This window comes from Astyanax mexicanus, chromosome 21 (assembly GCF_023375975.1).
Source record: "Astyanax mexicanus isolate ESR-SI-001 chromosome 21, AstMex3_surface, whole genome shotgun sequence".
Lineage (NCBI taxonomy): Eukaryota > Metazoa > Chordata > Actinopteri > Characiformes > Acestrorhamphidae > Astyanax > Astyanax mexicanus.
The window spans coordinates 11387155-11407230 of record NC_064428.1 but is presented as its reverse complement, the minus strand read 5'-3'; the positions used below and the strand labels follow the sequence as shown (position 1 = coordinate 11407230).

General features: G+C 35.4%; 1 protein-coding gene across 1 annotated transcript in view; it reads right to left on the bottom strand.

Moving 5' to 3' along the window:
• LOC125785907 (receptor tyrosine-protein kinase erbB-4-like) overlaps nt 1–20076 on the bottom strand; it is a 253364-nt gene that overhangs the window by 99925 nt on the left and 133363 nt on the right. Inside the window, exon 2 of the mRNA XM_049470118.1 lies at nt 16760–16911. Coding sequence (XP_049326075.1) covers nt 16760–16911 — 152 coding nt within the window. The remainder of the gene's footprint in view (nt 1–16759; nt 16912–20076) is intronic.

Below are 20076 nucleotides of genomic sequence, written 5' to 3'. Positions count from 1 at the left end.
AAGCCAGATCAAGCTTAGTCAAACCCTATTCAAACCCAAATCAAGCAAAACCCAACCAAAGGAAACCGAAGCAAGCCAAACCAAACCAAAGCAAGCCTGATTATAATAATGAAGCAAGAGCAGAATGTACTTATATATGGGGTAAATCACAGTTAATTTCTCAATATTCAAACATTTTAATATATATATAGATACAATAGGCCACAATATAGTATCTCTATTTTAAAGAGATTTCTTGTGTATTTAGCAAATAAATTTGTAATATAGTTTGAATCTAGGAGTGTAACATTATTGACTTAATGTACAACATATAGGCTTGATCTTTGTTTATGTTTTTAATCTTGTCCATTGTGTTTATTTGGCAAGAAAATTATGTCTATTTTTTGTATGAATAAAAAAGTAATGTGTAAATGTTTTAATTGCGCTGCTGTATTCTCTTTATATCAGTTTCATAAAATGGTGTTGAAATAGCAATAATAGTGTTATAATCGTAATTATTACTACGGCAAAACAATCAATGACAGACCTATTTAAAACACTATGTATGATTTTTATTTTTTATAGTAGTAAAATTGTTTGGTTTCTGAGGCTGGTATCTCTAATAAACCTATCCTGTACAACAGAGGAAACTCTTGCTCTTCCTCTACTGGGGTGGTCCTGATGAGTGCCAGTTCTATCATATTGTTTTTGACATATTTGTCAAAAACATATTTGTCTTTGCACTTGAGGTCACTTTCAAAGTTAATGAAGTTTTTTAGATTAATTGACCTTCATTTTTTCTTAAAGTAACTTTTTTCTTTACTTTGTTGAGAGGTTAGTCTAAAATAGTCTGCTGTCAAGAGAGAATACCACTTTAATCATGACATAGTTTGTTTTAGCATTTCAAAAATTATAATGATATCGTCTGCAATATGTAGGATTTTTTATTTTATTTTATTTTTAATGTTAGTAAGATGAAACTCTTGCTCTTCCTTTACTGGTGTAGTCCTGATGAGTGCCAGTTCTATCATATTGTTTTTGATGGTCTTTTCACGTGAGGACACTTTTAAAGTTCTTAAAAAATTTTTGAAAAGTATTTTTTTTTCTTTACTTAGTTAAAAAAGTTCTTGATGTGGATACCCAAGTGGAAATACAAAAGCATGCAAAAAGTTTTGCATAACAAGTATCCTTTAAAACTTCACATTAAAATAGCAAAACTAATCTAAAATAGATGGCTTTCAAGAGAGAATACCACTTTAATCATGACTTTTTTTTAAGTGTTTTGAAAATTATAATTATATTATCCTCTACGATATAATACGAAAAATTAAAAATTTATTTAAATTAATATATCCTCTATATTATTGTGCTTAGTACATTTTGCAAACAGTACATTAATCAGCTTAGTACCACATAAAAAAATACAAAAATAACATTTCTTCTGTTTGGGCTTCTTGGTTCTTCATGTTTTCATTATTTATGAGTTTTATGCGAGCGTTTTGTTCTTTATGCTGAACTCTACTAATGAACAGATATAGAGAATAGAGTGTGGCTGAGTTACTGGTTTTATCTCGTCTGTTTTCAATCCTTCTTCTTTATAATCCCTGTCAACCCCCACTATTCTCTCTCTCTCTTTCTCTCTGTACTCTGTTCTTTCTGTGTATTGATCTCTCTTTTTCTCTGTGGACTCAGTTCTGAAGACTGACCACTCAAACATTTATGAGCCCCATCAGCCCCTGTACTCCATCCCCCTCCCTTAAACCCCTCTACACCCCCCCTAAACCACCCCTCGCCTTCACTACTCATCCTCTTCTACAGAACCACATCCAATCCAAATCCAGTATAACCACATGATTGTAATCGCTCCTGAATCAAACATCATGCTGCCCATTAATCAAGGTCACTTCAATAAAAGGAGACCACCTCAGACCTGAACAGTTTACTGGTCAGGGGTGGGTTTCCCAATATCCATTAATTCACTTTTAGTAGAGTTACACACAAAGCCTGATTAAGGCATATTTAAAAACTGGATTATTTGAACATGAGGAAGTAATATAGAAATCATAAGAAATCAAAACAGATGGGAGCAGCTACTCGATTTACACACTGCCATCAACAACATCCTCTAAACAATTATAGAGTTCGACACACCTTCTCCTTCAATTTCAACTGAATAAAATCAAAAAACTTTATTAAATCCACCCCAAAGTAAGACCAGCATAGTTGTTATCTCACTTGTGATCCAAAAAATTGCTCACATTATTAATTATTAGCATGATAGCCTGATTAGCCGATTGCATGTACTAATATCATTGAAAAGTTACTTTATTTTAGTAATTCATTTGAGAAAATGTGTAACTCATTTATTATATAGATGTATTAAACACAGAGTGATCTATTTTATTAAGTGTTTATTTCTTTTATTGTTGATTATGATTATGGCTTACAGCCAATGAAATACCAAAAAAATAGTGTCTCAGAAAATTTAAATATTACATTTTAGACAAATTGGTACTACTTGGCAGTGTGCCAAGTTCTGCTGGAAAATGAAATCCGCATCTCCTTATCAGCAGCAAAGGGAAGCATGAAGTGCTTGCTGACTTTGGACTTAATAAAACACAGTGGATCAACACCAGCAGATGATCAGCATGTCTCTCCAAACCATCACTGATCATCAGTACATTTTACATTTCATTTGGAAATCAAGGAAGTCTGGAGGAAGTGACATGTCATCTGCTGGTGTATTCTGTATTAGTATTTTAGATAGGGAATATTAGCTAAAGCTAACATCATGTTCCACCATAAAAACAGACTGAATAAAGTGTGTAATAAAAGTGTAATAAAGCGTGGAGATGAGTAGATCTGTCCTCCATGACCATCCCATTAATTATTAATCCCAGCATTCTTTTCTCTCTCTGGATTAATAACTCCCTCTCCACTACAGAGCAGCTCTGTACTCAAACTCTCCCTTCCTTCCCTCAGTATTTACTGCTTCAGTATCACATCCTACATGTACTGGAGAAAATAGACAACTGCTGCGGCTACGAAATGAACTACGAACTAAAGAAGCAATAAAATATGCAGCTCTGCTAATGATGCTGATGCAAGAGCTACTGCGAACATGGAGATATCTAAACAGGAAACTCAGGGCCCTATGTTGTAATGCTCATTACTATCTTACACTCTGCCAACAGTCTATTTTCACACCTTCCGCCTGCATGGTTTAAATAGCAACAGAGCTTCTGTATATATATCTATACTGATGGGTGTGGTGTTCTGGAAATGTGGTGTGTTCAGGTACATTTCTGGTGTATTGCTATTTTGGCAGCCAAAAACACAGGTGCGCCACTGACTGATTAAAACCCTGACAACAGTCAACAGACGTCCATTGCTATCTTGGCAACGCAAGTGCATTGGGCACCCTAAATGAGTTCCCTTCAAAGCTGCTGGTGTACCTTTACAGTGTAAACGAGAAGGTCAGTGTCCTCTACTGAGAAGTGTATGCCATGTCTGAGAAGTGTATGCCATGTCCAGGTAGCTGCACCGTTAAAATAGCAATCCCTCAAAGTCAGAGCTCACCTGACTCTTAAAGGGTATGATAAGCAAGTGACACGCTGATTGGTTTATTTTATGTTATGCCCAAAATTAACCACACCCGTGATTAATTAAGAGAATTAGTACATGCCTTTTGCACATTTCGAGCAGCGCAAGGTGTACTTTTCTCACCTTTACGATAGTAAAGACACACTGACACGCCCTAAATCACGCTACATGGTGCACGGCTCCCTACAGATCACTAAAATAGTGCCTTCATCTGCTCATTCGCTCATAATGAAGTGCATCACACATTATTGTAAGTTTACTGTCTAATTGCAAATTGGAAATCAGATGATGGTTTGACTTATTTAAGGTTTTTCATATTGCTTTTATGCAAATGCATATAAATGTGTTGATAGGATGACTGAAATATAACAATTATAAGAGTATTACGTGCATGTAATCTCACTAATTTAACTCAATTCAAGTCAAATTTACAGTATGTATTTACAGTACCAGTCAAAAGTTTGGACACACCTTCTCATTAAATGTTTTTTCTTTTTTTCTACATAGTAAATGAATAGTGAAGTGATCCAGATTATGGATTAAGTGTTAAATAAACAAAAATATTCTTAACTTGTGGTTTCTGGGTCTGGTAACTCTGATGAATTTATCCTGTACAACAGAGGAAACTCTTGCTCTTCCTTTCCTGGGGTGGTACTGATGAGTGCCATTTCCATCATTATAACATTTTTGATGGTATTTGCAGTGACTGCACTTGAAGTGACTGATCTTCATTTTCTTCTTAAAGTATTTTTTTTCTTTATTTAGTTGAGTAGTTCTTGCTTCTCATAATCTGGATTAGAACGTTACTCAAATTTTCACTATTCACTGTATACCTGTAACATGCAACATACCTCTTCACAACACTGAGAAAATGCCTGAGAAAATGTGCAAAACTGTCATGTAAGCATCAAAAAGGAGCTACTTAGAAAGATGTAAAATATAAAACATATACTAGTTTGTTTAACAATTTTTGTGTAATAAATAATGCCTTATATGCAGTGATGTCAGTAATGTGTTACTCTAATCTGACCCTTTTTTTCAGTAACGAGTAATCTAACGCGTTACTATTTCCAATCCAGTAATCAGATTAAAGTTACTTATTTAAGTCACTGTGCGTTACTCTCTCTCTCTCTCTCTCTCTCTCTCTCTCTCTCTCCACCTCATCTCCTCCACACACACACACACACACACCGCTCCCTTACCCATTCCCCCTCCGCTCTTCCCCAATCACACGCGTCTCGCTTTCTCCCCTGTCTCTCTCTCTCGCGCTCGGCGTGTCTTTAGTTTCCGCCTGTTTTTGTTTTTCCGCCAGTTCTCGGGCTCCCTATCTCTTTAAAAAGGCGTTTTTTTGCGGCCGCGTCCCAATTCACTAGCCAGGCCAGCGGTCTGCCACAAATTTGATTGGCAGAGGAGAGCGTTTGAAGATTTTACACCACACGTGATTGGAAGTTCACTGTGGCGCAGAGCGCACATACCGTAAAGACAAGAAAAGTTCCAGTGCTTTAAATGAACACTGTCAGAATTAAATGCTTCTCAGTAGTTGGGTCCGGTATGGGTCCGTATTGGACAACGTCTGGGTCCGGACCCGGACCGCAGTCTGCAAATATGTGATCCCTGGTCTAGACCATATACACGGTTCTGTTTTATAAAACCACTCATTGCTGCCCTGCAGAGAACAACAAGTTCAATGTTCAGTTTTACAGTGTTAAATATGTCAGGTCAAGAAAGACTTTCTTTATTTTATATATTTTTTTATAAAAACAAGTATTTATGTTTAGTAAAATCAAGAAAGACCATATTTTATTTTTTATTTAAAAAAATATTTATGTTAAGTTATTTTTTTTTACTTTTATAAAAAAAAAAACTTATTTTTTTAGGAAATAGTTCAACTTAACAGAGATAAATTGTTGCTGTTAAAAATGCATTTTCCAATAAAGGGAGTATTGGCAAAACTGGTTATAATGTTTATGTTAAGGCGGCGGGAGGTGGTGTCTGCAGCTGCTGAAAGTAACTAATAAAGTAACTTGTAAAGTAACTTAGTTACTTTTAAAATCAAGTAATCCATAATGTAACTAAGTTACTTTTTAAAGGAGTAATCAGTAATCAGTAATCAGATTACTTTTTCAAAGTAACTATACCATCACTGCTTATATGGATGCCTGTGCGCCTAGTATAAAGCTACAATGCAGAACATAAAAAAAAATGAAAAAACACTGAATTCATCCTCCAACCATTTCATTTCTTTCCACTCAAGTTTTAGAGCGACATCAGTTGAGTTGGCACCTATCTAGTGCCCAAACAATATAACATTTTTTTTTAAAGACGATGCTAATGGTGATGCTAACACTTTAGTAGCAATGCTAATACTACAGTAGTGACAACAAAGTTGCAAGCCTAATGGAAATGCTATTGCAGATGCTAATGCTGATGTGGTATCGATGTTAAGGACATGGTAGCGTAGCGATGCTAATGGTGATGCTAACACTATACTTGTAATTCTAATACCATGGTAGTAATTCTAAGCGGGGTCACTGAATTCATCCTCTAACCATTTTTTTCTCCAACCGTTTCTCCAATTGCTCAGTTTTTAGAGCGATATCAGTTGAGTTGACACCAATCTAGTGTCCAAACAATGTAAAAAAATGTAAAACGACGATGCTAATGGTGATGCTAACACTTTAGTAGCAATGCTAATACTACGGTAGTGATTCTAAGTGACAACAAAGTTGTGAACCTAATGGAAATGCTATTGCAGATGCTAATGTTGATGTGGTATCGATGTTAAGGATATGGTAGCATAGCGATGCTAATGGTGATGCTAACACTTTAGTAGCAATGCTAGTACTACAGAAGTGATTCTAAGTGACAACAAAGTTTCGAACCTAATGGAAGTGATATTGGAGATTTTAATGCTGATGTGGTATCGATGTTAAGGATATGGTAGCATAGCGATGCTAATGGTGATGCTAACACTTTATAGCAATGCTAATACTATGGTAGTAATTCTAAGCGGGGTCACTGAATTCATCCTTTAACCATTTTTTTCTCCAACCATTTCTCCCATTGCTCAGTTTTTGGAGCGACATCAGTTGAGTTGACACCAGTCTAGTGTCCAAACAATGTAAAATATTTTAGAAAGACTTTAGAGAGTGACATTCTTGGAACTCAAATCTGCATCAAGATAAAAGATAATGATCTTCCTCATTCTGAGCGTTTGGAGATACGGGTTTCTGCAGAGCACAGGTCGACTCCTCCTGCAGTAAAGCAGATTACTCAGAGCCAATCCCAAACCCCACACCAGTCTTTAAGCAGAGCGAGAGCAGAGCTGCTTCTGCTGCAGGAGCGAGAGCAGCCCGGCGACATTACAGCAGATTTCCAGATCAAAGTCACTTTGATATCAAAACACAGCCGGCCTTATCAAAAGCAGGGATATTCACAAAAGCTCTGATGGGTCTGAGGAACGTCTTAGAGGAGAGGACTGATCCCAGACACTGAGACTCAGAACAGAACCACAGCCTGAACTCTTCTCGTATTGAATACCAACAAAAACTACAACTTTCTCTCCTACTCATCTTCTACTCCACTCACTGAGATTTACTCATTCTTTACTCTTTATTCAGCTCCTCCACCCTCACCTCCACAATACACTCTAATCTCAGTTATATATCAGCAGCAGAATTATATATAGAGTTATATATAGATAAAGAATACATGTATATATATATATATATATATGATATATGTTACGATACAGGCGTTTACCATTTAATACATGCCGATTGCGAAAATTTTAATTTTAATATTTTTAAATCACTCTTATTCACAACATGTGAGTAAAACAAGAGTTGAATTGAATTACAGTGGGATGGTATTTAACACAGCACTAAATTACCTACTGTATGACATCAATCTCTATTCATAAATTAATGATTTCAAATCAACGAATCAATTATTTTTGATAATATATACAGAACTGCAAAACATAACACTGTGATATTTTTTCTTACACCACTAAAATTACTATTACTACTTTATATACTGATACTACTTCTACAATTATTGATTTTACTATTACAATTACTGATACTTCTAATGCAATTACTGATAATAATACTACTAATAGTTACTACTACAGTTACTGATAATACTACTGCAATTACCATAACTTTTACTAGTACTACTACTACGGAAATTACTTTAATAATACTACAATTACTGATACTGCTACTACAATAGCCATTACGTTTACTAGTACTACTACTACTATTGAATTACTATTACTAATACTATAATTACTTTTGCTAGTAAACTCCCACAGCAATTATAACTACTACTACTACTACAATAGCCATTACCTTTACTACTACTACTACTACTACTACTATTGAATTACTATTAGTAATAATACAATTACTATTACTACTATTACTACTACAGTTACCATTAATATTACTACTACTACTAGAATTACTGTTACTAACAATACAATTATTGATACTACTATTACAATTAATATTACTAATATTACAATTACTGGTACTACTAATGCAATTACTATTACTATTACTACTACTACAATTACTGATAACACTACTACTACTACTACAGTTACTGATAATACTACTACAATTACCATTACTATTACTAGTGAACTACCACTACTACTACTACTACTACTACTACTACAATTACCATTACTATTACTTGTGAACTATCACTGCTATTACTACTACTACAATTACCATTACTATTACTTGTGAACTATCACTGCTATTACTACTACTACTACAATTACCATTACTATTACTAGTGAACTACCATTGCAATTACTACTACTACTATTACAATTATCATTACTATAACTAGTACTACTACTACTGCAATTACTATCACTACTACTACAATTACATTACTATTACTAGTGAACTACCACTGCAATTACTACTACTATTACTACAATTACATTACTATTACTACTACTACAATTACTGATAACACTACTACTACTACTACAGTTACTGATAATACTACTACAATTACCATTACTATTACTAGTGAACTACCACTACTACTACTACTACTACTACTACTACAATTACCATTACTATTACTTGTGAACTATCACTGCTATTACTACTACTACAATTACCATTACTATTACTTGTGAACTATCACTGCTATTACTACTACTACTACAATTACCATTACTATTACTAGTGAACTACCATTGCAATTACTACTACTACTATTACAATTATCATTACTATAACTAGTACTACTACTACTGCAATTACTATCACTACTACTACAATTACATTACTATTACTAGTGAACTACCACTGCAATTACTACTACTATTACTACAATTACATTACTATTACTAGTACTACTACTACTGCTATTACTAATACTAGTACATATACCATTACTATTACTAGTGAACTACCACTGCAATCACTACTACTACTACTACTACAATTACCATTACTATTACTAGTACTACTACTACTGCTATTACTAATACTACTACAATTATCATTACTATTACTAGTGAACTACCACTGCAATTACTACTACTATTACTACAATTACATTACTATTACTAGTACTACTACTACTGCTATTACTAATACTACTACAATTATCATTACTATTACTAGTGAACTACCACTGCAATTACTACTACTACTACTACTACTACAATTACCATTACTATTACTAGTACTACTACTACTGCAATTACTACTACTACAATTACCATTACTATTAATAGTACTACTACTACTGCAATTACTACTACTCTTACTAATACAATTACCATTACTATTACTAGTACTACTACTACTGCTATTACTAATACTACTACAATTACCATTACTATTACTAGTGAACTACCACTGCAATTACTACTACTATTACTACAATTACATTACTATTACTAGTACTACTACTACTGCTATTACTAATACTACTACAATTATCATTACTATTACTAGTGAACTACCACTGCAATTACTACTACTATTACTACAATTACATTACTATTACTAGTACTACTACTGCTATTACTAATACTAGTACATATACCATTACTATTACTAGTGAACTACCACTGCAATCACTACTACTACTACTACTACAATTACCATTACTATTACTAGTACTACTACTACTGCTATTACTAATACTACTACAATTACCATTACTATTACTAGTGAACTACCACTGCAATTACTACTACTACTACTACTACTACTACAATTACCATTACTATTACTAGTACTACTACTACTGCAATTACTACTACTACAATTACCATTACTATTACTAGTACTACTACTACTGCAATTACTACTACTACTACTAATACAATTACCATTACTATTACTAGTACTACTACTACTGCTATTACTAATACTACTACAATTACCATTACTATTACTAGTACTACTACTACTGCTATTACTACTACTACTACTACTACTATTAAAATTACCATTACTATTACTAGTACTACTACTACTGCTATTACTAATACTACTACAATTACCATTACTATTACTAGTGACCTACCATTGCAATTGCTACTACTACTACAATTACCATTACTATTACTAGTACTACTACTACTACTGCAATTACTACTACTACTACTACTACTAATACAATTACCATTACTATTACTAGTGAACTACCATTGCAATTGCTACTACTACTACTACAATTACCATTACTATTACTAATACTACTACTACTACTGCAATTACTACTACTACTACTACTAATACAATTACCATTACTATTACTAGTGAACTACCATTGCAATTGCTACTACTACTACTACAATTACCATTACTATTACTAGTACTACACTCTAAAAAACAGAGATACGATATAAGTACTTTTTTGTACTCAAAGGTACACTCTTCATAATTGTACCCTCAAAGGTACAATACTGGTCTTTACAGGGTCAGATTTGTTCCCTCTGAAGTACAAAGTAATTTCTAACAAAAATAAGTACACATTTGTACCATTTAACCAGACAAAGGGTACATTCAGTATTCTGCATCAATGTACTAACAAACAATATATATTTCAATTGCACATTTTTTATTTGAAAGCCAGACAATTTTGGATCATCAAGTTTTTGAGCCATATTTAGTTGATGAGGATGTTTATAAGCTTTATAATCTTTACTGGCACAAAAACCATGGGTACAAAAAAGGACTTTCACTGAAAGATACTTTTTTATACCTCAAAATAAGGTACAGCCCCAGCGACAAGCTTTGTACCCTTTTAAGTACAAATCTGTACTTACTTTTCTTAGTGTGTACTACTACAATTACTGATACTACAGCTAAGAATAAAAAATAAGTAACGTGTTAGTAGAGGAGCAGGAGGTGGTTTATAGGGGTATATTCGGGTTGTACAGTATGAACTGTGTGTTTTTCTGCCTCTGGGGTTTACAGGGTATGAGGTGGAGGTGTAGCTGGTAGAGAAACAGGACAGTAAATGTTGTATTTCAGAACTAAATCATCAGCAATGCATTTTAACATGCAAACAATTTTTTTATTTTTTACTTTTATCACTAATAAAATGAAGATGAAGAGTCTGAAGATGATCCTCAGTCTATCTGGTCACACACTGCACTGTTTAATACTGCAGGAGAGAAAGCAAACAGCCTCAGTCCTCACACACCCCACTCCAGTGCTCCCAGTCAGCCAATCAGAGCTCCAGACTGACTGATCAGATTTTAATGAAGAGTCACTGGAACATCATTAGCCACCGCTGACTGACCAACACCAGCAGCAGCAGCAGCAGACTGATCCAGAACCCCCGAGAATCACAGCAGAGAACCAAACAACAACATCTGTACATAAATAATAAATCACTGTACTATATCACTGTCAGACTCTCACTACACATCAACATGTACTACAGGAATAACACTGCGTCAGATACTGTCATAGTTTTAGTTTTAGTCTTTCATTTACTGTTTATACAACACCATAAACAACACATACACTTATATACTTATAAACTTATAACACAATATATAAAGACATTTTCACACTACACACTATAATATTAAACTCAGTGTTTGGACACACAGGTTCATTTCATCAATTAATCAGAAGTAATTATGCTCTCTATAATAAAATCAACAGGTGGGTCAGTGATCTTCAAGCACTGATGATATCCTCAATATGATTCAAAAGTATATTGAAAAAAAGTATATATTAAAAAAAATATTAGGATCATCATATTGCTCATCTCTAATTTTAGTATTCTATTCCACTTTGGTCAAGATGGACAGATGAAAGAACGTATGTATGTATGTATGGATAGACAGACAGACAGACATACATATAGATAAATAGATAGATGAATGGACAGGCGACAAATAGATAGAGAGATAGACAGAGAAACAGACAGACAGATAGATAGACAGGCACAGTGGATAGATATATAGAGAGACAGACAGCCAGACAAATAGACAGACAGACAGACAGATAGATAGATAGATAGATAGATAGATAGATAGATAGATAGATAGATAGATAGATAGATAGATAGATAGATAGATAGATAGATAGATAGGCACAGGTAGGAACCGTCGACGGACGGACAGACAGACATAGATAGATAAACAGACAACAAGATAGACAGACAGACAGACAGACAGGCAGATAGATAGATAGATAGATAGATAGATAGATAGATAGATAGATAGATAGATAGATAGATAGATAGACAGGCAGATAGATAGATAGATAGATAGATAGATAGATAGATAGATAGATAGATAGATAGATAGATAGATAGATAGATAGATAGATAGATAGATAGATAGATAGATAGACAGGCAGGCAGATAGATAGATAGATAGATAGATAGATAGATAGATAGATAGATAGATAGATAGATAGATAGATAGATAGATAGAAACACAGATAGATAGATAGATAGACAGGCAGGCAGATAGATAGATAGATAGATAGATAGATAGATAGATAGATAGATAGATAGATAGATAGATAGATAGATAGATAGATAGATAGATAGATAGATAGATAGATAGATAGATAGATAGATAGATAGATAGAAAAGCCTGACATACAGACAGTAAGATAGATAGTTGATCAGTGTGAATAATGATGATGATCAAAGGTTTTTTAAAGGGGAGGAGTTACCCCCAGTTAACAGGGAGGACAAGGAATTCGTGGACATGTTTAAATAGCTTGATATTTTTTTATAAAAAATAGCTAAATTAATAATAAAACACTTAAATTATTAAACAAACATTGTTATTGTGTTTTGGCAAAAACTCACTTTGACATCAAAGAAAACTGAATAAAACGTACAAAAAGGACTTATTTATAATTTAGCCATTACTAAAGGGCTTATTGAAGGCTAACATTCCTCTTGTAATAATTAGTGCCTTTAATATTAATGTATTAATACACACAATATATTTTTTTACACAGTTTGAAAGTAAATTTGATTCAAATTCTTGCTGTAATAAAAGAATATCTAAATCATCATTACTGTCAATTTAGAAAGCAGATCACTTTTCATTTATATTAGAAAATGGATTGAATCTCATAACTAACTCTGACTGTCTTAAACCCCCTCCTCTGTTCTCTCTCTTTCATTAAGAAGGAATAAATGTGATTGATTTATTACATCAAATTATGTGATTAAACTGTTAATTATTCCACTGTTAGTTCTGACCCTGCAATGTGATTGGCTGAGAGGTGTTCTATGAGTACCGTTATCAGCCGGTAATGCACTGTAACCGAAGCTCTCCATGTATTACTCCACCACATACAGGTAACCTAGCAACGATGCAGCGCTTACAAACCAAACAGCGCAGCTACAAACAGAGCAGCAATGGAACTATTTTAACTGGCGGCGTTTTTATATCCAATCAGATCATATTTTCTCCTCCTCTTTAACTCTCTACTCTATACTCTGCCTATATTACATGTTATAGCACGAACCTCGAGTGTATCATTGATTAAGTATACAATAGTTTATATAACTATTTAGCATATTATATAAATACTGACCCACAAAATAGCTAAATATCTTATTTTAAAATGAATCTTTGTTAATTAGAAGAAACCTTGTCCTAATTTAAATCCTCTGTGACACACAGGAACAGATTACTGATTTACACTAAATTAACGCTGCAGATTCAGGAGGTGTAGAAGAGCTGAGATCAGGTCAGAGATAAGTCCCGCCCCTCGTGCTCTGCTCTCAGTGTCACCTAAAGCTTTATGGGTCTTAGTGATGCTGTAGAGAAGATCTGAGAGTCTGGAGCTGAAGAGGATCAACCAGGACAACCAGGTTCTGCTGTTAAACCCAGAGTTCAGTTCAGTCTTTCAGCAGCCAGCGAATCAGAGACAACCTACTGCCTTAAACAGCACTGAGCTCTACCTGCAGCCCAATAAATGAATAAAGTAACATACAGCTCTGAAAAAAGATAAGCTAAGATAAGATCACAAGCCCTCAAACCAAACTTAACCCCCTAAAATTGTGTGTAAGACTGGTGGAGGAGAATTGTAAAACACCTGCTGTAGTACTACAACTGTGCTTCCACTAACTGGCCACTTTATTAGAAACACCTACTATAGTACTGCTACTGTGTGCTTCCACGAACTGGCCACTTTATTAGAAACACCTACTTTCCTCATACTGGCCACTTTATTAGAAACACCTACTTTCCTCATACTGGCCACTTTATTGGAAACACCTACTTTCCTCATACTGGCCACTTTATTGGAAACACCTACTATAATACTACTACTCTGTACTTCCACTAACTGGCCACTTTATTAGAAACACCTACTATAGTACTGCTACTGTGTGCTTCCACCAACTGGCCACTTTATTAGAAACACCTACTTTCCTCATACTGGCCACTTTATTAGAAATACCCACTATAGTACTACTACTGTGTGCTTCCACCAACTGGCCACTTTTTTAGAAACACCTACTATAATATTACTACTCTGTACTTCCACTAACTGTGGCCACTTTATTGGAAACACCTACTTTCCTCATACTGGCCACTTTATTAGAAACACCTACTTTCCTCATACTGGCCACTTTATTAGAAACACCTATTTTCCTCATACTGGCCACTTTATTAAAAACACCTACTTTCCTCATACTGGCCACTTTATTAGAAACACCTATTTTCCTCATACTGGCCACTTTATTAAAAACACCTACTTTCCTCATACTGGCCACTTTATTAAAAATACATACTTACCTCATACTGGAGACTTTATTAGAAACACCTGCTTTCCTCATACTGGCCACTTTATTGGAAACACCTACTATTGTACTACTACTGTGTGCTTCCACTCACTGTGGCCACTTTATTAGAAACACCTACTTTCCTCATACTGGCCACTTTATTGGAAACACCTACCATTGTACTATTACTGTGTGCTTCCACTCACTGTGGCCACTTTATTAGAAACACCTACTTTCCTCATACTGGCCACTTTATTGGAAACACCTACCATTGTACTATTACTGTGTGCTTCCACTCACTGGCCACATTATTAAAAACACCTATTATAGTACTACTACTATGTGTTTTCACTAACTGTGGCCACTTTATTAGAAACAGCAGGTATTACAGGGTTATTGAGAGTATATATATGAAAGGAGGAATCCTGCGTGGCGGACGGTTCAGTAAACAGAGCATATGGATAACGGGTGAGTTAATGGTTCCGCGGTTAATGAGAACGCTGATGGTTTCTATTGTGAAAATGATAATGCTGTAATTATCATCGCATGACGGGACGTGAGCAGGAGGAGGTGGTGAGATGTGGGAGTCGCAGGGTAAAGATAGTGTGTTTTTATGATCATTAGCAGGGGGATAAATGCTGATTCACTTACTGCACATCTGGCCTGTAGTTCACTTTGAGAAGTAAAGATGTGTTTATGTTTCCAGCAGGTAATAAGTGCTGTTTTATATTCAGCAGTACTGTAGATTTAACAACCCCCCTCACATACACAGATTTCCACATTTCCACACTTGGAAGCAAAATAGGAAAAACAGCTGGACCGCCATTGGATACATAAAATTATCAATCTAACAGTACGCTGCCTGATACAGTATTAAAAACCATAAACCATGCTCATATATACAAAGGTACCAAAATACCTCTTTTCATTACTTGGTAGGTCAAAGTATAGATACTAAGGTTTAAAACACTTCTGCAGAAATTAAAGTATCAACTCAAGCCTTTTACTCTTTAAGTAAAAGTACTGTAAAAGTACTGTATTCAAAACTACTTAAAAAGTATAAAAGTAAAAGTAATGTAAGCGAAAAAAAAAAATAGAGTAATTAAAGCTCAGGCCGAACCACAGAATCCTGTAGTGCACTACTCCCCCCTCCCCAAAACACATTTTTCTAAAAGCTATAATGACTATAATGTTATACAGTATCTTGCAAAAGTATTCATACTGCTTGAACTTTTCCACAAACTTAAATGTATTTTACTGAGATTTTAAGTCATAGATCAACACAAAGTAATGCATTAGTGTGACATAGAATGAAATTTATACATGGTTTTCAAAGTTTTTACCAAATAAATATCTGAAAAGTGTGATGTGCAAAAGTTTTCAGCCCCCTCTGCACTCTAAAACCCCTAAATAAAATCCAGTGCAATCCACTGCCATCAGAAGTCACTTAATTAGTTCAAAGTGTATAGCTGTGTGTAATTTAGTACACTAAATGCAAATTTAACAACATGGTGGATGTTTTTTGCATGAATTAATGGTTTTGTCTTTTTTTTTAGTTTTATTACTAGTTATCTCCCATTTTTTCCCCTGATTTAGCTCAGCTGCTAGTCAGCTGTATACCCCCATCACTAGTGATGCCACAACATATACATCAGCTCACAGATGCAGCCTTGTGCTGATCCATATCACCCTAGGAGTGATGAGGGGAAAGAGAGCCATCTACTGTACCCACCCAGAGAGAGAGAGCAGGGCCAACTGTGCTCTCTCAGGGCTCTGGCAGCTGATGGCAAGCTGCATGACTGGGATTCGAACTAGTGATGATCTCTCAATCATAGTGGCACAATAAACCACTCAGTGCTCTATTGTCTCAGCTCTAGACTTCAGTGTACTTTACGTTCATGCAGTTCACCTTGAGGAAGTTGAGGTTGCGGTTCCGTTCGATGCTGGTGATCTCCAGATTACCCATCACCACCTCACAGTTCTCGTAGAACTTGCGCAGAGTGTGGTACTGCTGGTCCAGATCCGACAGGGTGCTGAGCTTGTTGTCAGTGCCGGGACAAACTGCAGAACACAAAGAGAAAAGGAGAATTATTATATTTATATTTTATATTTATGGTTATTATCTACCCAGGAAGGCTGAGCTGTGTACTGTACCGTGTTTTCTACAATATAAGGCGCACTTAAAATCCTTAAAACCAAACCGAGCTAAGCGCTAATAGCTCTTTCGCCATTCAAAGGTGAGTATTACTGACCTGTAACCTGTTCCTAACCCTGGCTAGCACTGCTGGATCAGCATTAGCATTAACAATTAAACAGTGCTAAGTGCTAGCTATTTCACTGTTCAGAGATGAGTATTATCAGCCTGTAGTCTGCGTGTTTACTGTATTAAAACAAGCTACGTGGGACGAAGCACTAGCTAATATCGCCCTGACTTTGTGGAACACTCAGGGTTCCTCAGCCTGTCGGGCAGCATTTACTGTTAGCTGCTAATGCTAATGCTGCTGCACTCAGCCTTAGTGGAAATCTGGAAACCGAAGCTTGGCTCACCCAAATAAACAGTTTTCAGGAGAGAAATCTCCATAGATTAACTTTAAAAGAACATGTTTTTTTTTTTTTTTTAATGAAGATGAAATAGCTATTCAGGACTGGGTAATACGTAATTCTGGACCACTTGTCTGCCAATGGTTTCACTTCTACAGTCCACCAATAAGAGATTTCCAAGCATGTTATTCAAATATTGCAAAACAAATGCTGACTGATAGTTCTATCATTTAGAGACTGGTCCGATCTGATCCAGTATTGATACTGAGTCCGATGTTGATGTCATTTACCCATCGGATATCGAACAGACTAATCAGAGGTCAATCCAGTATTCCAGTTTAGCAGCTTGCACTAGATCATAAACCCATCATAACGTAACGCAAGACACATCAGAGACCAAATTACACACAGCTGGACTCTGTTTACTGATTAAGTGATTTCTGAAGGGAATTGATTGCACTGGAATTTATTTAGACTTTCAGAGTAAAGGGGGCTGAATACTTTTGCACATCACACTTTTTAGATTTTTATTTGATTACAATTTTGAAAACCATTCTGTGGTCTATCACTTAAAATCTCAATGTATAACAGTATAAGAGGTAACACTATTTTTAAAACCACCGTATACAGGGGTTGAACAGTGAAACTGAAACACCTGGTTTTAGAGCACAATAATTTATTGTGGTGACGGACAGTTCTGGTGGAAACAGGAGAGTTGAGGTGCACATTGAATTCTGCCGTGATTTGATCAGCCGTGGTTTTATGTTTTTTGGATACAATCCGGGTTAGCACCCGAACATCCCTTTCAGACAGCTTCCTCTTACAGCGTCCACAGTTAATCCTGTTGGATGTGGTTGGTCCTTCTTGGTGGTATGCTGACATTACCCTGGATACCGTGTCACCCATAATGTTGTGTTCACTGCAGTATTTAGAGCAGAACTGTGCTCTTACTCTGATAATTGAACCTTCACACTCTGCTCTTACTGGTGCAATAATGTGCAATTAATGAAGATTGGCCACCAGGCTGCTCCAATTTAGCCATGAAACCTCCAACACTAAAACGACAGGTGTTTTAGTTTCACTGTCCAACCCCGTGTATTTATTTTAATGGTCTCATGCCAGACAACTTATTAGATGACCAATTAGAGGAGACAACGTTCTTGCGGGTTTGTTGAGTCACATTTTGGTCCATTTAGATTTTTGCCTGTGTGAAAACAAACCAAAAAAGCAAGTAAACGAACTCATCAACTGATCCAAACCATAGAAAGCAACTACAGGTGTAAAAACATCACCACAAATGCAGAAAGACTGCATTAATTTGTTTTCAGGTTCAGGGTAATGTAACGGGTCTTCAGGGCGGAAGAACATGTAAACAAGAGGCCAGCACTTCTCCAACCCAACATGGGTGAGAGACTGGACATGCAATTAAGCACAGCTCTTCACACCCATCAAACATCTTCCTTTAGCCAGACAACACCATCTGCTCCATCAGCTGCTCCACCTAACATACCATCAGAGACTCAACGCCAAACCCAACATCAAATAACCAGCTGGATTCAGATCTTAACTGGTCTAAACTCGTCTCTGATGGTCAAGGTGGTTGAAAGGTTGAACATCCAAGTAAAAAAATATGATATATTGGTAAGCAAAGCTGGTTAAGCAGCTCTTAATCAGCACTAACCTCTTGTTCTTAATGGAGAATTCTCGATTTTCATTGATTTCTCATGATATAAAGCCCTATCTGGATGGGATTAGTATCTCAGGGGGTTCTGGGGTGATTTTCTCTTTTATGATTGATTCCTCTGTGATTTTATTCCCATGCAGAAAGACCATGTGCGTGTTTTTCTCAGACGTCCTCAAAAAAAAAATGACAGGCTGAATTAACTACTGTTTTTCGCTGAATTCGCATTTGCTGTGGTCCTCCGGTAATTTTAGTCCCGTCCGGATCCACATCTCTAAGTTTCGTCTCCTCGCATTTAATAAAATAGCTATTTGTCCACTGTCCACTGTTTTTTCAATTGCAGTCCGGATGCAGGAGTTTTATCATTGAGTAGAAGTGTGAAATATTTTTCACAGACGTCTCCCTGAGAAACAAATCCCGTCCAGATAATAGGGCTTTATAAACTATTAATAAATTACTAAAACTTTCTAAAGACATGGCCGAATGCAACCAAAAACAAGGGGGTGTAACTATAATTTAGGATGTGTTATCTTGACAGTGTGGTCATAGCAATGTGATTTATGTGATTTATGTGAATTATGGGAATTAGAGCAAAGTCTTATTGCAGGTATAGATGGATGGGTCTCCATTTGTAGATTGTAGATTAATACTAAAATCATCTGAACTATGAAGAAAAAGTGTTAAACAAACCAGAATATGTTTTATATTTTACATTCCTTAAAGTAGCACCTCTTGCTTAGATTAGACACTTTTGAACATCTTTGAACAGCTTTATGAGGTAGAGTCTCCTGGAATATAGGCTTTCAGTTAACAGCTGTGCTGAACTCATCAAGAGTTAATTACTTGAGTTTCTTGTCTCTTAATAAAGTGTTTGAGAGCATCAGTTAAAGTAAAGTAGTGAAGAGGTAAAGTTACAGGTATACAGTGAATAGTGAACATTTGATTAATGGGTACCACCTTAAAATAAGACTACCTTTATAAAGGGTTTATAAATGGTTTACAAC